General features: G+C 41.5%; 1 protein-coding gene across 1 annotated transcript in view; it reads left to right on the top strand.

Annotated features, from left to right (window-relative positions):
* The first annotated feature begins 4,767 nt into the window (after positions 1 to 4,767).
* Positions 4,768 to 22,202, top strand: part of LOC108442426 (potassium/sodium hyperpolarization-activated cyclic nucleotide-gated channel 2-like) — a 93,577-nt gene continuing 76,142 nt past the window's right edge. Inside the window, exons 1-3 of the mRNA XM_017722452.2 lie at positions 4,768 to 4,930; positions 7,759 to 8,675; positions 11,045 to 11,468. Of these exons, the coding sequence (XP_017577941.2) occupies positions 4,901 to 4,930; positions 7,759 to 8,675; positions 11,045 to 11,468 (1,371 nt within the window). The 5' untranslated portion in view covers positions 4,768 to 4,900. The remainder of the gene's footprint in view (positions 4,931 to 7,758; positions 8,676 to 11,044; positions 11,469 to 22,202) is intronic.

Genomic DNA, 22,202 nt, shown 5'->3' with positions numbered 1-22,202 from the left:
ATAGTTTTAATCAAATGTATATATATATAATTTGAACAAAACCATTTTCATATTTTAGGATTTTAGATTTATAAACAGTATAGATGAGCTGTATCATGAATAAGAAAGAGATACAGTGGGTTGCAAAAGTATTCATACCCCTTGAACTTTTCCATATTTTGTCACATTACAACCACAAACATAAATATATTTCACTGGAATTTAATGTGAAAGACCAACACAAAGTGGTATACAATTGTGAAGTGGAAAGAAAATTATACATGAATCAAAACATTTTTTACAAATAAAAAACTAATAAGTGTGACGTGCAAAAGTATTCAGCCCCCCTGAGTCAATACTTTGTGGAGCCACCTTTTGCTGCAATTACAGCTGCAAGTCTTTTAGGGTATGTCTCCACCAGCTTTGCACATCTAGTGACTGAAATTCTTGCCCATTCCTCCTTGCAAAACAGCTCAAGCTCAGTCAGATTGGATGGAGAGCGTTTGTGAACAGCAGTTTTGAGATCTTGCCACAAATTCTCAATTGGGTTTAGGTCTGGACTCTGACTGGGCCATTCTAACACATGAATATTCTTTTTTTTAAACCACTCCATTGTAGCTCTGGCTTTATGTTTAGGGTCGTTGTCCTGCTGGAAGGTGAACCTCCGCCCCAGTCTCAAATCTTTTGCTGACTCCAACAGGTTTTCTTCCAAGATTGCCCTGCATTTGGCTCCATCCATCTTCCCATCAACTTTGACCAACTTCCCGGTCCCTGCTGAAGAGAAGCACCCCCAGAGCATGATGCTGCCACCACCATATTTGACAGTGGGGATGGTGTTTTCAGAGTGATGTGCAGTGTTATTTCTCCGCCACGCATAGCGTTTTGCATTGTGGCCAAAAAGTTCTATTTTGGTCTCGTCTGACCAAAGCACCTTCTTCCACATGTTTGCTGTGTCCTCAACATGGCTTCTGGCAAACTGCAAACGGGACTTCTTATGGTTTTCTTTTAACAATGGCTTTCTCCTTGCCACTCTTCCATAAAGACCACATTTGTGTAGTGCACGACTAATTGTTGTCCTGTGGACAGTTTCCCCCACCTGAGCTGTGGCTCTCTGCATTTCATCCAGAGTCACCATGGGCCTCTTGGCTGCCTCTCTGATCAGTGATCTCCTTGTTCGGCCTGTAAGTTTAGGTGGACGGCCTTGTCTTGCCAGGTTTACTGTGGTGCCATACTCTTTCCATTTCCGGATGATGGATTGAACAGTGCTCCGTGAGATGTTCAAAGCTTGGGAAATCTTTTTATAACCTAAGCCTGCTTTAAACTTCTCCAAAACCATATTCCTAACCTGTCTGGTGTGTTCTTTGGACTTCATGATGCTGTTTGCTCCCCAATATTCTCTTAACCAACATCTGAGGCCGTCACGGAGCAGCTGTATTTGTACTGAGATTAGATTACATACAGGTGGACCCTTTTGAGTCATTAGCAGTCATCAGGCAACTTCTGAATGCAATTGGTTGCACTCAGGGAAAAGGGGGCTGAATACTTTTGCACGTCGCACTTATTAGTTTTTTATGTGTAAAAAATGTTTTGATTCATGTATAATTTTCTTTCCACTTCACAATTGTATACCACTTTGTGTTGGTCTTTCACATTAAATTCCAGTGAAATATATTTATGTTTGTGGTTGTAATGTGACAAAATATGGAAAAGTTCAAGGGGTATGAATACTTTTGCAACCCACTGTAAATAGACATCGACTGTGGACTGTTGATGGAAGCTAGCTGGTGAAGAATGTTAACTGCTGGATCTTTGTGTGAGTCATGAGTGTGCAGTTGTGCCTGTAAGGAGCAGGTTGCCCTCTTAGGCACTGTACAAAACTAAAACAACACAAATCAGACACTACACATGTAGTTGATGGACTGCATTTGGGCTAAGGAAAACAGTACTTCTTCGATTTTTCGCTAAACTGTCCAGGGTGTATCCTGCCTTCCGCCCGATGACTGCTGGGATAGGCTCCAGCATCCCCCCGCGACCCTGATGGAGAAGCGGCTTAGAAAATGGATGGATGGATGGAATTTACTTTCTAAATGGATACATTAGAGTAATAGGTGCAGACTGAAGGGGCCAGAACACGTGTCAAGCTCCAGTCCTCACAGGCCAAAACACTGCAACATGCTGCCTCATTAAACACATCTAATTCAACTTGTTAGCTAATTATCAAGGTGATCTCTGCTCCACTTTGGCCCAGAGGGTCTCCAGTTTGTTTTCTGTCCATCAGTTTTTTGCAAATTTTTAAAAATGCATTAAAAAAAACAAACAAAAAAAACGGAATGGAAAATGGCAAAAAGTAGAAAAACAAAAAACCCAACCAATTATCACAAAGATTTTTACAGTACGATGAAGTGGAAAAGTTAGAATATCCATAAAGCTGAAATATGGAAAAAGGTGATGGTAAAGGGTTTTTTTAAATAAACAGTGATGCATCACGCCATAAGTGATTGACGCCTACAGATGGCCTGATCGTGGTGATTTACAAAGGTTATTTTTGTCAAACTGAAAGGCTTGAAAAATGGCTCCCAGAATTGTCTGGTGAATTTGCATTCCCAGATGCTAGGTGGACTTTGTTGGGGTGGCATGGAAATATCAGGCCACATTAGATGGGCTGTTGCTTGTCCTGCCCAAGCTGCAAATAACATGGCCATAAAAATGGCAAATGACTGTAAATGTAATTCTACTTAAAGAAAATAAGTAAAATCCCTTCATCTTGCTTGTTTCAATACAGCCCCTTGCCATGGTACCCTGTCATCTAAGGCTTCTTTGCTGTAATGGATGGAAACATGACAATTTGCTTTTTTCTGCTGTGATTTCATAAACATTTGCAAAACATTTGAATGGAAACCCGGCGAATGTTATAGTTTTTCTTGAACACCTTGCATCCACTTGTGGCTCCACATGTGTGTAAGAAAATTTCCCACGCTTTTCTCTAATTAGACAGCCTTGTTCTTATCGCCTCTTGGTGTGCTTGAGGGAATGAAAAAGAAACAGTAATCTGCTGGGTCTCCTTCAGCTGTCACTAATCATGACCCATTTTAGCGCTCTTCTCTTTAACATAGTGACCTCTTTGACCACCCGCTGCTACATGCTGATCCTAATTGAGCTAGAACACTGTATGTTACCTAGAAAACACTTTGTTGCTCTTTTGCAGAAGGTATAGTATCCACTGAGTGCTGCCACTTTCAAAATGGGAAACCCTTTGGGCCTAGGAGAGCCCCCTGGGGAACTCCTTGATTCATTCTTCTCTTCTGCAGCATGGCAGGCTCTTAAACCTGGAACCTGTAGGGAAAAGCTACAGGAGATTATCCCATTACATGTTTGCTGTGTGTGATAATGGGAATGCCTTCATGCTGAATGGTGATTCCTCCTTGGCTGATCATGACACAGCTGTGCTCAAAAAGCAGGATTTCTTAGCCAGATTAAAAAGTCAAGCCCTGTTAACTAGGAGAAGGGACATTTCTACAACCTTAATACAGGTTCCTGAAGGTTCTTGGCTTGGATGTATGGTTCTAGGAAAAACCTTGCAGCTTTAAATGATGTGCAAATTTTAAGGTTCCTCATTCTCTCATGTCTCTCGTGGTTGGTTAGTGTAGTGGTTAACACCTTTGCCTTCTACGCTGTAGACTGGGGTTCAATCCCTGACCAGGGCAAGCACCCTCCACTATACCAATAAGGGTCCTTGGGCAAGACTCCTAACACCACCCTGGCCTACCTGTGTAAAATGATCAAATTGTAAGTCGCTCTGGATAAGAGCGTCAGCAAAATGCCATAAATGTAAATGTCTCACTTGCAAAAATTGTTATTTATTTGCCATTGCATCAAAGAACCCTTTCCGCACCTTTACTGTTAAGACTATAAAGGTGCCAGAAAGGATTTTTAGACTGATGGCCTAGACCAGGGGTGTCCAGTCTTATCCTTTAAAGGCCAGCGATGGCTGCAGATTTTTATTCCAAGTGAGCAGAAGCACACATGACCAGATGTTTGACTGAGGCCAGCAGATTGAGCAAGTGGAATGAGGTGTGCTCTTGCTTGTTTGTTATAACCTGCAACCACAAGTACCTTTGCAGGGAAGATTTGGCAGCCCTGCCAAAAAGAACCAGTTATTTAAAAAGAGATATACAAGTGTGAAGAGCCTCCTTATCAACATATCATTTCTTACCAACAACCTTTCCTGTCTTAGAACCATGCTTGAACCAAGAACCATTTAGGGACCTTTATTTTTAAGAGTGCAGTCCAGCAGACCTCTAGACATTCCTGTCTTTTCACTGCCTTGACTCATTTGGCGCAACTCGTAAATGTTATGAGCCCCAGAACAAAGAACATGGCTTCCTCAGTTATGGGCTTGGAAACCATTGCATTACAGTCTCATAGCAGTTGGTGCACAACAGGATTATTCCACAGAGTTCTCTGCTTTCAGACTCTTCTGAATGGCTCTGCTCTTAAAGGCGAACAGCTGTATGTCTAGGAAAACTGGCATCACCATTTATCAGATTACTTCTGAAGAGCACCTCCTCTTCCTTCTTCTCGCTCGGCTTTCTTTATCTTCCTCAAGATCTCGCGCGTCTGGCTCCTCTCCAGGATCAATTAGAATCTTTTCTTGGAACTCTGCCTTTTATGCAAATGAAGCCCAGAGCATCATACTTCTGTGTCATACCAGGAAGTCCGTGCTGGCGGTCTGACACTGCAGAGAGAGAGAGGGAGGGAGACAGTGTTGTGCAGTCTACAGTCAGCAGCAGAAGCAGCAGCCGAAGGTAAGAAGTGTGGAGTAAAGCGGATGCCATGACAACATGCTGACCCTTTTAGGCGGCAGAATCTCCTTGGCACATGGATACAGCACTTCAGACCACTGGACCCGGACAACCTTTCAATGTCATTGACAAACGGTGGTTCTCTCAAGGTATGCTTGGCTCCCTGGTGTTGCAACAGAAGCTTTAGGGATGACCAGGGGACGATGATGAGTCCGGTGACTGATGTGTTGGAGACAGTTGAGAGATGTACAGAGCTGGTTTGTTACTGTGGTGCAGTTCTCAAAAGTGGTTCTCTTATGAAGAACCACTATTTTTGTTACCCTAAATAATTTTTGTATGGATGGTTCTTGGGAGAACCATTTTAGATTTGTGACCGTGAAGAATCTTTGAAGTTTAAAGAACGTGCACACAAACACAGTGTTAAAGCTCTAGAAAAAAGCTCTTAAACTGGCATTCACTGTTAAATATGAAAGTGACAGAAAGAGTTCTGTGCACAATGCCATCGAACCACTACTTTTGGTTCTCTAAAGAATTTTTCAGTGGATGGTTCTTTGGAGAACCATTTCAGTTCATGAAATTTGTGATGTGAAGAGAGTTTTTAAAGTTTGTACAACCTAATATCAGGGTCTGAGAAGAACCCTTAAATTGACACATACTGAAATAAATGAAGCTGTCAATAAGGGTTCTTTAGGAAACACTTTAGGAAACTTTTGGTTCTCTAGAGAACCTTTCAATGGATAGTTCTTTGGAGAACCATTTTTCTAAAAGAGATTTTGAAGAACCTTTTAAAGTTTAAAGAACATCCACACAGTGTAGAGGTTCAAGGAAGATCCTTTACATTTGCGCACATACTTAATGAGGGAGCCTAAAAGGGTTCTTTACATGATGTTATAGAAGAACATTTAAGGAACTTTTGGTTCCTTAAAGAACCTTTCAATTAATAGCTCTTTGGAGAACCACTTTTGTAAATAAGATTGTGAAGAATGTTTTTAAAGTTTAAAGAACATCCACATACCGAAAGGTTCTTGACAGAACACAAGCTTCTAAAGACCTTTTGTACTGTGAAGAGTCATTGAGCCTTCAAAAGGTTCTTTACACTCACAGATCTCTTTCACAAAAAAGGTTCTTAAGGAAACAAAGTGTGAGTTCTTTTTTTTTTTTTATTTGTCGCACCTTTTTAACAGTATAATTTTAATTTATATAATGCGAAGGTTCTTTAAAGCTATAAAATGTTTCATACTCAGGTCTCCATCATAGATGGTTCTTTAGGAAACAAGAAGTGGTTTTAGCATCGCAGAACCCTTTATGGCATCTTTTTTAATAAAAATGTGTTGCGTTGGGTGATGGTCCCGACCTTATGCTTCCATATATATATATATATATATATATATATATATATATATATATATATAGATGCATACACACATACACATATGTATGTTCTAACTGCGACCCTATCTGGACTAAGCAGTTAACGACGATGATGATGATGCAGTATGTCGTAATTGTAAGTGTGTTCCTTTGACTCTATAATTGGTGAGAGGAATGTAATGATCACAGTATAGTTTATTAGCCTAATTAGAGGAAGCTTAGGGTTGCTAAAGGTAGACTAATCAACTCTTGGATGAGTAGGGTTCATTTTAAAGGGTTCCAAACAAATGATATAGATTTCATCTTCTCTGCTGTAATACACCCTGTGTCCAAATCAGTCAGGTGAAAGAGATAAACTAGGCCCCATCCCAGTGATGGTTCTACCTAATAAGCAATATAAGCAGCTGCTTAGGGCCTCAAGACCACCAGGGGCTGCCAACAATAAGATCTGGGTTATTACTGTACAGTTATACTGTCTAAGATGCTAAGAAAAAAGCAGTTGGTTAATCACGTCTCAAGAACGAGGATATGCATCTGGAGTCAGATCATGAAAAAGAAGAAGAAAAGATGAGAAAAAAGCTCAATGATAAAGGTATGTGTTTTGTGGTGTTATTGCCATGTCTCTTGTTTTGGCTTGTACACGAAGGTGTAAATAGCCACACATAAAACTTGAGGAGTCGTCACCAAAAAAAAAAAAAAAAAGAGACCAAACTACCTAAATATGTAGAAAGTATTTATTGTGGTAAAAAAAAGCCACCAGGATTAGATAAATCAAGCTTAAAGTTAGCTGGGTAAGCAAGAACTACTGCATGTTGAGACAGACCCCTGGATCCAAAATGCTGAGAATTATTATAACTTTATAACTATAACTTCTTCTCAGCAATACACAATTACCAGCTATAAGCTAAACATATATAATTGGATTATTTTATTACATTTACATCTCAACAGGTCTGAGACTTTGACCACACAGGTGCCTCACCTTATTTTCCACGAACAGACTGAGGATGCACATCCGCGACTCTGCAGCTAGGGGGCGGTAGGCTTTTTAGCTGCTGTGAGGAAACTGTCATTGAGCTCACCCTCCACCTCAATGACGACATGATGGCGCTGCGATTTCTTCACTTCTGCTGATTAGTTTGAAATCTACAGTCACCTGCAGCGCTGATCTTTAAATCCTGCTTAATAAGCGGCTGAAATGTATTAAAGATGAACTGCACTTTCAGACTGGAGGATTAGTCCCGGGGAGTTCAGCGTAGTGAGAAAAGTCGCAGGAAAACCTGGAAAGTTTGGAGAGAGAGAGAGAGAGAGAGAGAGGCCCATCTATCTATCTGTCTGTCTGTCTGTCTGTCTGTCTGTATTTGTTATGCTGTATTTCCTTTCACCTTCTGTCTTTCCTTTTTGTCCCGTCACTCTCTCCCTCGTCTAACATTCTTTTTCCTCCCTCTCGTTTTTTTCTTGCTTTCTCTCCCTCCATCTCTCTCTCCTACTTCCCTCCCCTTTCCTTCCATCTCTCTTTCTCTTGTCTCATCTTTTTCCTCCTTCTCTCTCTCTCTCTCTCTGATTGGTTCTCTCTGTGTGTGTGTGTGTGTGTGTGTGTGTGTAGGTAATATCCCCCCTCCTCTCCTCTATGGAGCGCACTGAGCTCTCCTCCTCCTCCTCCACCTCTGAAGTCGTCATGCAGAAGAAAGGCGCAGCCTCCAGCCGCGCGCAGAGCCGCGTGGACGAGTCCGGCTCGCGCGTCTCCAGCCACGCCGCCACGGAGGAGGCGGAGGACGGAGACGGAGAGGCTAAGTTTCAGCTTGCGAGGCTCAGACGCGGAGGAGCAGGAGGAGCAGGAGGAGGAGGAGGAGGAGGAAGCATCCGGATGAAAAACTTTAGCGCGGCGGAGAGGAAGGAGCAGCCGGCGCGTGCCGGTGATGCTCCGGGACGAAACGAAACGGACGACGGCGGTGGAGGAGGAGGAGGAGGAGGCGGAGGAGGAAGGACAACAACTTCATCCGTGACGCCGGAAGGACCGGCCGAAGCACCTGCACCGTCCGGCACCAAGTGCAGCAAGAACGGTGAGTGCCGGCGGGACTCTGGCGCGAGCAGCCTCCGCTCCATCATGTCCCGACAGGACGGTGGACCCAGGCGCGCCGCATGCAACTCCACGGCCAGCGCGGACGGCCCCAGCACGCCCGCCGGTGACCGGGACCTCCCGGACAAGAGGGACCCACGCGTGTCGTTCTCTAACGCGCCCAGCCGCAAAGCGTCCTCGGCGGCGCACGGAGCGCAGCAGCCGCGCAGCTCCGTCACCTTCCTCAAGTCTGAGGACGGAGTGCAGGCAGCGGCGGGCGGAGAGGACGCGGAGGTGCGCGGCAGCCAGGGCAGCTTCATGCAGAGGCAGTTCGGGAGCATGCTGCAGCCGGGGGTCAACAAGTTCTCCCTGCGCATGTACGGCAGCCAGAAGGCCGTGGAGAGAGAGCAGGAGCGCGTGAAGAGCGCGGGAAACTGGATTATTCACCCCTACAGTGACTTCAGGTAAGGAGAGTCTGGGAGCCTGTGGTACAGGGTCATATGATGGAGAGGCTCTTTATCTGAGAGAATGTGTTGCCTTACCGAACTTAAATCATGAGTAAACGGCCCTTGCCACCCACTTTATAGAGAAATCATGAGTTTGGCTAGTATGTCTGTTGCTGGCCTGCTGTCCAGCACTTTTAATGTTTACGGTTTCCACTCATATGGTCATTGTATGGCTGTGTGCCTTTACCAAGCACATAATCACTATATACCATATCAGTGCATTTTCTGCTGATAGCATGCTCTGCAGTGGTCTTGCTGTGCTACCTTTACCAATCATACGCATATTAAACTAGTACTGGTGCGCTTTTCATTTGCACATTAAGTTAATATTGGCACAGTCTTTGCTGGAAGCATGTTCTCCAATGTTCTGGCGGTGCTTTGACAAACATATGATCATTAAGTTACTGTTGATATGTGTTCTGTTGGAAGCATGTTCTACAATGTTCTTCTAGTGCTTTGTCAAACATATGATCGTTAAATTACTATTGGTGCGCTTTCTAGTGATCGCATGTTCTCCATTGTTCTTGCAGTGCTTTGCCAATCATATTAAATTACTATTGGTGCGCTTTCTGTGGATGCCATGTTCTCTAATGTTCTTGCTGTGCATATTGATCAATAACACAAGTCACTGGATCTTGAGATAGTATTAATAGCAAGCTTTAGACTCTGAGTAGCTTTGGGAGCTCCTCTGATTGGAATAAAGCTGAGGTTATTTACCGATCATGACGCACTGGGGTGGGTTTCCAGTTGGGTTTGGGTGTTAAGATTCAGCACCACGGACAGCGCGAAGCGCCACAGCGTTAACATCAGTGTAAGTTCAGCGAGAGTTCTATAGCCACGCTTGTATGACGCGGTAACTGCCTAAGAAGTTGTCAAGTAGTCAAATACCGTGGGTTTAGTTTGTTACTGGGATACATCTCGAGCGTTGACTCGCTAATGCGGTAATGGGTGCCTATATGTTTATAGAGGTGATGGGTGGGCGTCAGGGAGCGGTTCTGTTGATACGCTACCGAGCCACGTTGCTATCATATGCGTCATAACATCACAAGTTAAACGCAGCTGATGGAAATGTACTAGCCGTTCCCGTAGTGCGGTCATGTGTCAGCTTTCGTGACGTTTCCTTCCGTTAACCGGCAGCCTAAATGCTTCAGCACTGCGGCTGCATTTGGGGGGGAAAGTGAGGCTCAGGCTCTTTAGTCCACCGAACAGTGGGTCATCAGATCGCGAGTCAGACGTCATTAAGGTGTGTTAGATAATCTGAACACGCGCAGTAAAAATGCGGTCACGAGTCTCGCCAGCCTCGAGTTATGAGTCAGCAGTGCGCGCTGCTGTGACCTTGAGTTTTCCCCGCGCGCGGAAACGGAGACTTCTTCTTCCTCTCCCGCCGAGAGGGGCAGTTAAGGGAACGCAGTTGCTCTGACCTGTTCAGATGCTGTAGGGGAGGCTGTGGGTCAGCCAGTTTAGCCCCTATTTTAATACTGTATTAAAAATCACTGTTGCTGAAAATTTGCCTTTATTCTATAATTATACAATCATTGGCCATTTTATTAGAAAAACCCATTTTGCTTCCCCTTGCTGGCCACTTTATTAGAAACACCCTTCTTGTGCTTCCACTTACTGGCCACTATATCACAAACACCTTGTAGTTCCCCTTGCTGGCCACTTTATTAGAAACACCCACCTCGTGCTTCCACTCACTACAGGGCCACCATTGACCAGATATTGTTTTGCCAGTGGGCCATTCTCAACACAGCAATGACGCTGACAGAGAGACAATGTGACGTTGTGAGTGTATCGGGCTCTACAGCATTACTGGAGTTTTTACACATAACAGTGTTAGTGCTAGGTTGAGAGTGGTCCACCACCCAAATATCCAACCGACAACAGCTATGTGAGAAATCTATGTGAGAAAATATATCAGAAACTGACCACTGATGAAAGACTAAATCAGGCTTCTTATATACTAAGGCTTATTATTCAGTCACTACAGGGACTTGAATGCAACATGGCTTAGCTTTTCTTAGGCTATAGAAGTGTGTAATAAAACTGTGGGCCTGGCGGGGGTCCTGGCCTAAATGTGAGTATAAGTGGTTAAACTCTTGAGATATCTGGTTCCTGTCACCACCACTGAGAACATTTCTGACTCAGCAAGTTCTCCAGAATGCAGCATTCCACAACAAACTACTCTAAATGACTCTTTAGATCTTAATGGCAGAACGTGAAACTGTGCAGCGTGACCAGGAGTTACGCTGTCCTCATGTAACTGATCCACAGTAGCTCTGATCATCTATTTTGCCTCCTGTCCTCTCCTCTCTCCCTCCATCCAGGTTCTACTGGGATTTTACAATGCTGCTTTTCATGGTGGGTAACCTGATCATCATCCCTGTGGGCATCACCTTCTTCAAAGACGAGACCACCACACCTTGGATCATCTTCAACGTGGTCTCCGACACCTTCTTTCTCATGGACCTGGTGCTCAACTTCCGCACGGGTATCATCATCGAGGAGAGCTCGGACATAATCCTGGACCCCAAGACCATCAAGAAGAAGTACCTGAAGACCTGGTTCGTGGTGGACTTTGTTTCGTCCATCCCCGTGGATTACATCTTCCTGATCGTGGAGAAGGGAATAGACTCGGAAGTGTACAAGACGGCGCGGGCCTTGCGGATCGTGCGCTTCACAAAGATTCTCAGCTTGTTGAGGCTCCTGAGACTCTCCAGGCTCATCCGCTACATTCACCAGTGGGAGGAGGTAGGATGCCCTCCACTTTGTTTGTATGGAATGCTTCCAGTAACCTACATTCAGTCTCGTGCTGAGTAAACAGCAGTTCTAGAATACTACCATGGACAATAAAAGTCCACGCAGAGAGGGCTGTTGTAGAGCAATTAAGCAGCAGAACATGAGAGGGAGTGTGTTATAGCGATAACACATGACCTTGAGTGTTCTATTGCTTTTATACAACAGTTAAATAAATAAAGTAAGAAATGAATACATTCAGCTGTGAACATGGAATTTAATATGTTTTAATGTTAGCGATTGCTTTTGCTACAGCTTGTTGCTATGTCAGAGTAACGAGCTCCGCTCACTCACTGCACAGCCAGCAGTTTGGGAATTTAGTGTAGTCTCATCTTCAGAGTCTGATCAAATCGGCTGTAGGTCAAATGTGATCTTACAAGGTATCCATTTTCTGTTTCTTCTGCACAAAGTAAGAAGTAAAAACGTTCAAATGCCTTGAGCATCTCCTACAGCTGTCAAAGTCATTGCTTAGCAACGGCGTCTCAGTGGAGTGATACAGTGTGAAAAACCTGTGATGTTATGGCGAAACAACACGGTTAGAACACTTTTCAATCAATCAGCTTGTGTGGCCAGAACTAACTGTTTTATAATAGAACTATAAACATTATAGCCACTTAATAATCCACACTCTTAATGGGACACTAGAACCAAAACGAAAAATGTAACTAGGGCCAGAAGATTGTTTTCACATTGAAAGCGCATTTAAGAGAGTGCAATTTTCAAAACGCATGAACTGCTTATTGCCTACATGATCAAAAATGCTGTCTTAAATTTCAAGAGGGGGAATCTATCCTAATAACACAAAACTTGTGAACTGCCTATAGTTAAGTTAGACTGATCAGAGGCAACCAAACCTCCATGTGTTGTGACATCACAACCACAACTTACTGGCTGTCTGGCAAACTACATGCACAGGTCAAGCCTTAAGCCAGAAAAAGTGGATAATCTTCTTTGTTAAAAGAAAATAATTCTGAACCTTAATTTATAGAAAATAATCGCAAAACATTCCCAATATTAATCAGAAAAATCGCAATTAGATAGTTTTCACAAATTGTTTAACCCTAAATGTAACTGAAAATTGAAAATCTGTTGTAAACGTCCTGAGGCGCATCCTAAAGCAGTGCTAAAGTCAAATTTTCCATTTTAGAGACCAGGAAAACTCCATTCTGATGATGCATTTTGAAGGTTACTGCTAGGAAGCCGAATATCCTGCTTGCAGCTACAATGGAGAGAATAGGTTACTTTACCAGTAATGACTCATCAGATGAGGTTGTTAACAAGCTAAAAGTTAAAGTTCGCAGACTTACCTGGCTAAACTAGATGCCTTACCTCAGTGTGGCTTTTCTTCTCTGGCTGAAAGGGTAACAAACTTGTCTCTGGCATCCATTTTGTGCTGAAACAGTGTTGATTCAAGTTTACAAGTTAAGAGGCAAGTAATGCTAGTTTGGTTGTATTTATTAGCCTATTGATCAGTCGCTTTGTTAGATGTCAGGATTGGTTGACAGCAGTGGGATTCCCAATGGTTGTATGATGTATTCTCATAATGCATGCTGGGTATTGTGGTGAAAAAACATTCATGTACGAAAACAATGCCGAATCATGAATTCTCTCAACCTGGTGAGGCTCAGGAATATAATGGTAGCTACAGAATACTGACAACAATTAACATAATAAACTCTAGTTTTAGGCCAGAATGTTCCTTTGAAAATTAAGTTCCTTTGTAATTCTTTGCTAGGACTACATAAGGAAGAACCACTAATTGATATAGAACTTCTGCTTTACATGGTGCTTCTTTAAACTTTATTCAGACTCGCACGTCCCTGAACCAAAAGGTAAAGATGTAAACAAAATGGCTTTTAGACTCCTGATTTCTTGAATATACACTTCATATTAACATGCTGCTCCAAATCTTTCTTTTTTTGATTACCTCATACATTGGACTTCCAGTGCAATATACTCATGTACATATACTTATTTAAAAATTATTTATCTGCCGACATACATATGTTTACATATGCACTACACTTTGCACTACATTGTACTTTGCACTGCAATATACTTTGCATTACATTGTATCTTGCACTACATTGTATTACTTGTACTACCAATCTACTCTGAGCCAAGGCAACGAAATTACGTTCTTATGCGCACTGTATGGTGTTAATTTGACTGACAATAAAGTCTGTCTAAGTCTAAGTCTAAGTTCATTTAGACCACTAACATACAGCATTTTGGCATCACCTGTGGACTCATTTACTGACCTAAGTGTAATTGGCATAATCTGATGAAATATCTGTGGTTTGAGCGCATAGCTTTTTGTGGCTTGTAATATTTCTCACTCTCATCTGCAGTCTTCAGTGAGATTTAGATGAGGTTTTGAAGCACCTTCCGCTGGGAGCTAACAGTGAACAGGCTTCAGTCAAAGTCTGTTATTCTGCATGAGTAATTGTGGTTTAGCCACAAGAGACAATGTGTGCAGTAGCAATTCAGCCAACCACATGCTCATTCCAAATTCACACTGCGGAAAATGCAGAATATGAATGCATTGTGTGTTTCTATAAGACTTGTCAATACTTGTTGGGATGGCTTTTGTCATTCGGTATGAAAATGGAATGCACTGCAATGTGTTGATCTATATTAAAATTGAAATAGAACATGTTCTTATATGTTTTTAAAGCAGTGCAGTTGTTATATGGTAAGAATTAAAGCATTGTAAATAACTCAGTAATCATGCATATGCCTTTTTATGTCACTGCATTAACGATTGGGGTTGCAATGTCCAAGCCTTCCTTCTCCTTTCAGAGAAAAATGGTGTCCAAATAAGGCTTAATTTTACTTGCTGTTGATGACTAGCAACTGATCATTTTGGCCGCTCACTTCACACCATTCCACTCGGCATTGCGTATAGTGATCTTGAGATTGTGTGCAGTTGTTCGACAATGATTTTATGAAGCTCCTGAAACACACTTATTGTGGTGATGTTGCTTCCTGAGGCAGTTTGGGACTTTGTATTGAGTGATACACCACAGGAAAAGTGATTTTTACACTCTTACGTTACCACTCTGGACGTTCACGTGGTCTATTGCTTCGTGGCTGAGCTGATATCACTTTTATATGCTTCTATTACACAATAATAGCACTTACAGATGAACAGGGCAGATCTAGCAGGGCAAAGATTTTTACAACTCACTTGTGGCAGAGGCATCCAGTGGCAGTGCCATGTAAAAAGTCACTGAGCTCTTCCGTATGACCCATTCTGCTGCCAACACTTATGGATATTGCATGGCTATTTGCTTGATTTTATACACCTCTTAGCAATTGGTGTGGTTAAAACACTTTTATATAATTAGGAGGGTAGTCTACTTAATTTTGGCCGTACAGTGTATATTTTAGCATTTATTCAGTAATGATTTGACCTTAAAGCTCATGATATTCTGTTTATGTAGTTGATGAAATATGCAGAGCTGCTGTGATTGTTATGATAGTTTGCTATAACATTAGGCAATGGACATCAATATTTATACATTGAAATGCTGAAGGAATTGTGAATTGTGTTGTATCTGTGTCATACATTCTGTATCTGTGCGCATGTGCTAAGTTTGTATTTTAGGCTGCCTATTTTTGTGTTTACCCCTATATGGTTGTGGCATCAGTCCAGCTATATAACTGTGTTAGCCCAATGTCTTACGGGCTAGCTGGATGTCTGAGATCTGCGCGTGCATTGAATGGGCTTAGTCTAAGACCCCTGGATAAAGAGAGTTTGGTTTCTACGATGTGATCTATAGTTAGCTTTGGGCTCTCAAATGTAATGCTACAGCATGTGAGATATTGATAAGTGTTAGTTTTTGCCCTCATCCAAAGTTTTTGCCCTCATCCAATATAGCTTCTGTTGATTCACTGCCTCAAGAATGGCAGCAGCAAAGAAAACAAAACCAAAGAAAAATCAGGATTAGTTGAATAATAGTTGATTCTTTTATAGTTAAACCTATATACAGTATTATATACAGATGGGTAACAAAAAAGTAAAAGTGTGAGTAAATGAATGAAGGAACATTGCGAGTGCAGATAATTGCAGACATCTTTACTGCATTATAAACTTAGCAATTAAGCAATTAATATGTTACCGTGCTCTGTGGTATGTCCTAAAATGCTGAACAGGCCCAGCTGACCTTGATGTGTATCATGCCTAAATGACGGTGACAGAGGGTTGTTTATGGAGGCATGGATGGCAGAAGCTGTAGTCACAAAGACTGCTCAACTGTCTAGAGTTTCAATAGGAACAGTGACACCTACATATAGATCTATGGGAAAAACGAGCAAATACAGCTGGACATGATTGTGATGCTCTTTGCCTAATTATGAAATGTAAGGGAAAACAGAAAAGCAGCTGTTCCTCAGATGGCAGCAAGAACAATTTATCTACCGCTAGAGATATTATAGTAGAGTGGCAGCGTGTAAACTTCATTACAAAGACAAATGCACGTTTGAGAGTTCACTGGTGTAAATGTGATCCGGTCACATGAGTCATCCACTATATTTTCCACAAGTGGGAGAGTGCATGCACTCTGAGTGTATGCTAAGAGAACAGTGCAGGCCTCAATTTTTGAACTTTCGAGTGAGGGGCTCTGTTATGTTGTATGGGACCTTTAGCTGGCATGGTTTTGGCCTTTTTATCCTGTCAAAGGGGTCATCGCAAATCATAATAATGGTCTAATTTGATGATAACGGTCAGATGAGTATGAAAATGATGCAACTCATGCTTCGGACTTCACAATCACTAGATCTCAACCCAGTTAAGCGCTCATGGTAGAACTTGAGAGTGTACCAGTGTAGAGGGCCGAACAGGACTGTGGCCATCCTGTGAACAGATGGACAGTTTACTGAGTCCTAATTGATCACAGAGATGCTTATGGCCCTCATGTCACGGCTTTCCAAGATGACTAGGCACGGGCAAACTTTTGCAGACACAGAGGTCACTTCAGAACGAGAGAGAATGACAGAATGCAGAGGTACATTAAGACTTAATGTTCTGTTTTCTTATCTTTATAAGTGATGTAGGGCTTTTCTAATTAACTTAGCTTGTTAATCCCTCAGTCATTTCCTTAATTAACGTTTAATAATTTTTTTTTCACCATGCCTTACCCGATGCTTATCAGAAAGCGATTAAAGGTCTCTTGCTTGGGGAAACATTGTTCTTACCACTGCTTGAACCTACCTCTCAGTGGCTGCTGTTCTGAATGTAAGTCTAGGCTGTTTGCCCAGTATAGTGTCGCGTCTGTGTAGCGGCACAGTTAGCAGCTTGTTTCGGCTGGCAGCCGAGACTTCCCCAGCTTCACTGTTAATGTCTCCTCAGCGTTATTCTAATCCCCAGATACACTTAAGCACTGAAGTCAACATGTTTGGATCAATTATGGAGCCAGGGCCGGATCAGGTGGGCTCCATTAATGCAATAATGAGTGTGTGCCTATGATAATGATGGAGTAATTGGTCATTTTTCCACCATGTACCCTCAGAGTTATGTGCTTAGAAAGACTGAGTGTATTTCGTCATGTTAGCGTAGTGACAATATTTATTTTCCTTATTCATTTTTTTGTATTCAATGGGCTGAAACAAATTCAGTCCAGTGCAAAAATCTGATTATCATCCATCATTCATTGATCATATTGACTTTCTGTTTTCCTTTCACTGTTAAAGGAATAACCTGCATTTTTCCCATCTAATCTCTGTCTGCCTCTTCTATTGCATGCAGTCAGCTAAGACAGATGATAATTTGAATAAAAAAAAAAAACAACATAGAAAAAAGAAAGTTTTGACTTTTAATACTGCTGAAAAGGATATTAAATCTGTTTCAGCCCACTGAACACAAGTGTCCATTTGTGTGTTTGGTGGGAATGGATTTTCTGCTCTTTTCTAAGTGCAAGGAAATTATTGTCCACACCATTCAACCATACAGATGCGACAGATAGACATAAGGCTACAAAATGTAGTATTCCATTCTGTTAGATTAGATGCTGTCAACTGGATTGAGCGAAGCACTCTTTGGTCTTAGGGCTGTTGATAGCAGCCAATTAAAAACAGGTTTGTGACTGCTGCTTGGGTCATTGTGTCATTACCTTTGATTAGTCAGTATTGAGTAGCTGGAAATACTGCTGTCATCCATGCAGCAAACTCTGGTTTAAGTCCTACCCAGGCTAGCTCATCATACCATCCTTGGACAAGACTTCTAACTGTATATTCACACACTGCAATACCAGTTTTAACAAGCCCTTGTCCACATGGCCTCACCATTTCACCTTGAGGGAATCACTGACACCATCTTAAGGGCCATTTAATTACTTTTTTAGCTCACATGAAGCATGTTAGATAAGCCCTCTGAGGGACAAGGCATGGTGTGAGCACAAGTTTTGACTTGTGTAAAACACTTTTCTCAAAATTGCTCGTGAAGGCCTCCTAGCGGTTCAGGCCCCTGAGCATGTGCCCATAAGACCACTGGAAGATTGAGCTTGCATAGCAAACTATAAAATGACTGCTCTGCAAGTTATCTGCTAAAGGCAACATGGCTAACAACAATACATCTACAATGGATCTACACCAAAGTATATAGCCAGACAAGGCAGTTATTCACAAATTTTATGTAGGTTATGTTCAGACTTCTCAAGAAAATTGTGGCTAGTTTTTAACTCAGTGACACTAACCTAGCTGAGGGTGACTGTATTCCGAAAAATCTATTCCTTGTTGTCTTCACCTCTCCTTATACTTCTCCACTTGTATAAAGTAGAGACTTTTCCAAGTGGTGAGCCAAAACTGAAAAAGTTACTCTGGATAAGAAGGTATCTCAAATTATTGTGTATAAACATGCATAAATGTTAGTCCCTAAGTTCCAGAGTCAGAGAAGCTGTCCAGTGCTGAAAGTCACCGTCCAAAAATGCACTTGAATCATACTTGCACTGTATTAGCTCAGCATACAATCTAAAGTACAATTGCAGCACATAGTGCAGTCACATTAGTGTCCATTCATTTTTTTAACTGTTCACGTATCACCTTTTATCACCTATACTGACACAGTTTCAGCAGTGCCTGTAATTTAGGGTTTTTCAGCTGAGCTGTCCATGGTACTGAAAACACTTTTCTCTGTGCGGCCTCCGGTAAATTGGTAAATTACGAGCTGGAGTCATTTGGGGCGTTAGTGATTACACATTCAGAGTGCAGTGGCAGAGCTGTATTCTGCTGTAATTGCTTTAACCTTATAATCCTGCATCCTGCCATCCAGGGCCATCCTCTCCGCCTTTTCCCCACGGCCGCCCAGCTCTGACTCACAGACACTCCTCAAAGAGAGACTCTGATTATGCATCCAGGCCCCCAGCGAGCTCACTGAGACAGGGCAGGATCCGGCCGTGAAGTGACAGTTACACCAACAAATGGATGGAGGCAACAACAGCATTAATGGCAATAATAGCAACAAAGAGAAGAAGGAAGAGAAGAGAACAAAGAGCTAGTAAAAGGATTTAGTGCTGCTCAATATGGAGTTATGAATTAACTTAAGTTTTGGTGGAGGATTGGATCTGAAACCTCTCTACTTTCAAATCCAACAACCTAAAAAATACCTTCTCTTTCTTCTGTTTCCCTTGATGAAGCTTTCACAATCCCCAACACCACCCTATATCTATCTCCTTGGTCAGTCCTACCACGAGGGCCGGAGTGGGCCTTGTTTTTGGGCCATGATGTAGACCAGCCACCCCAAACTGTGCATTTTTATCTTCTTCACTTCTTACTTTTATTTATTATTTCATACTACACTGAGATAACCAAGGTGGCTAGCTATAAAAATGAAAACTGGCAAAAGCTTTTTGTAACATTGGGGAGCGATGATGAGGAGGACTCATATGTGAAGAGAAGAAAGATTTATTAAGGGCAAATCCAGTATCAGGGTCAAGATGGTCCAGGGTCAGGTAGCCAACATGGAGAGATTGGGGTACAGAGATGATAAACAACATAGAATAAACAAATAATCAAAGACCAAACACTTCAAACAATACTAACACCTCAAACAAAGCCCAGCAACAAACCAGGACAAACACAGAGCTTAAATACAACAGTGATAACGAGGGATAGGTGAATAACAGGTGGTAACAATCAGGGGCAGTGTCTGGAAACAAGGGGGCAGGACCGGGAAGAAACAAAACAAATGCACATGGACAGGACTGGGAGGGGACAATTGTGACACAATCATGATGGTCAATATGGTACAAATTCATGCTAGCATTTCTCACTGCCCACCTGCTCGTATATGTCCTCATCTGCCTTACAGAACTTATTTGTTCTTGTTTTCTCTGTACCTGCCACCTTGTTTTTTTCTCTTCATTTGCAGTTCTTGCTGTTCCCCCTAGTCTTTACTTGTTTCATGTATGAAAATTGCTACATCGCTAATGTTGTGTCATCCATTACCATATTTACACCATCATGCTGAACTTGATATCTCTCAAGGCCGATTTTAGCATCTTATTCAAATTTACGTTCCACCTTAAATATTGCCACTATTACAAGTTAGTGCCCATACTGGCTGAATGTAACCGCTACATAATTTAAGGTGGAATGGGAAGTAAGAATAATGCTTAAGTGGTTCTTTGCTTGGTAAAATGATTCTTTAGATTGATGAAGTTCTACGTAGCATTAAAGTTCTATGTGGCACTAAAAAGGATTCTGCCATTGTTACAAGCTTGACATCATAACAATAGAAGAACCCTTTCTAGTGCTATATAGAATCTTTTTCAAAAAGCTTCTTCATAGAACCATATACAACACATTCTCCATCAACCTGAAGAACCATTTCACCATGCAAACAACCATTTAAGCATGAAATGGTTCTATATAAAATTTATGGTTATGGTAATAACTATAATAACTATATATGGTAATAACCATAAATGGTAATTTATGGTCTATATAAAATTGATATATAGTACAGTTCCCTTTACTAAAGAACGCTTGAAGAATCACCTTTTCAAAGACTTTGTTGTAATATTGAAAATCTATCCATATTGTACAGGCCTATTAGGTGGAATGAGCTGTTACAAAAAACATAAAGAAACTCTTTGAGAGAACTTTGAGAACTTGAAATAAATGACTATGCATAGATAATTGAAGGGATTTCAAAGTATCTCGCTCAAAAGTACTAATGGAAGCAATCAAAGGTGGAGAAAAGCATTGCATAGATCAGTTTGTTTGTAGGCAATATTAATGTTTTATGTACACTTAAATTTTTTGAAATCTAGTAAAATTATACCTTTTTAAAACTTATATTTCTCTCCAAACTAGTCATGGCCAATTCCACTTATTACATAGGTCTTCCGATATGACATGACGCTACCAACCTGATAGGGTGAAGGCTAATACATGCTTCAACTGAGACGTGAAGCGCCACTGTGGCTAAAAGAAACTGCCTCTGATGCAGCGTCACTGGACAGCTTAACACGTCTTACATCTGCGAACAGACTTATTTATCCAGTTATCCTGTCTTCCTGCCATGGATAACTATGGAATCAGCTGGAATTTAACTTGCAGTCTCTGTATAGGACTTTCAAAACAATCAGCGTTGAAACTTAGTCGAAAGCCACATAGCATAAACAGATAAAGCAAAGTTCTTTGATGATGTATTAGTATATCAAGTGTTTTCTAAACTAATCACAACCACAACAACTGTCATGCTTTAGGGCTACTTAAAGTCTTCTGAAAATGCTAAGTCATCTGCAGTGTACCTTTATTGTCATACAGAGTTTTCCAGTGTCACCAGTACTTTACTAAGAACGAAGCTTAGCTCAAATTAAATCAGGAAATTTTGATTTTAAAGGTCAAGCTCCATCAGCTTTCCCTCAGAGATAGTTTGAACAGTCAGGTCATGTAGACCAAAGGGCAGTTTCACTGCTGCAGTGATGTTCATAATACTAAGTTATGTTAGACTTGTGTGAGAGTGATCTAATACACACAGTGTATGTTTCTATAAAGTAACTTGGCCACACTTTATTTGGGTGGTCCCCTATAGATGATCTACAGATATTTATGCTATTAACAAATTAAAAAACAGATAAAACAGACAAACATGGGCATTTGAAGCTTGTAAAAGATATTCCATGTATTTTATTTGAAGCTTGTAACAGACGTTAACAAGTATTTTACCTTGTAGCAATTTTACCATGACCTTGTTTCCATTTCTAACAACTGAATGAAACCTGTTTAGATTACAGCTCATATTCACAGTCAGTGATGTATCGAGAACTTCCAGAACGCCTAGAGTCAGAGCCAGTTTAAGTGGAGCCGCTTCTCATTTCTCCCATTATATCAAAACCCTGTCCTTGCAAAACCCTTGAGGTCACTTGCAAATAAGTCCTCAATAAATGGGAGTGAGTTGAGCAAAATGGCTAAAAATGACAATTTAATCAGGTTTCTAACTATTTATGAGGGAACGTTTAATTTTAATTTAGGAAAGAGGAGGGATGTTTTCCATTTAGAAATCAAAGAAAATGTATTGATATCTTTTCATTTTCCCACACACAAAACAGATTTTGGGCAGTAGGATGCTAGCATTCTTTGATTCCTTTCTCACTAGGATTTCTTTGCTAGAGTAACACAAAATTGGTCCCATCCATTGTAAATCAAAACGCTGCCAGCTCATAATTATGTTGCTAGTTCAAC

Source organism: Pygocentrus nattereri, chromosome 19, assembly GCF_015220715.1.
Source record: "Pygocentrus nattereri isolate fPygNat1 chromosome 19, fPygNat1.pri, whole genome shotgun sequence".
Taxonomy (NCBI): domain Eukaryota; kingdom Metazoa; phylum Chordata; class Actinopteri; order Characiformes; family Serrasalmidae; genus Pygocentrus; species Pygocentrus nattereri.
The sequence above is the reverse complement of the archived record's forward strand: the minus strand, read 5'-3'. Positions and strand labels throughout refer to the sequence as shown.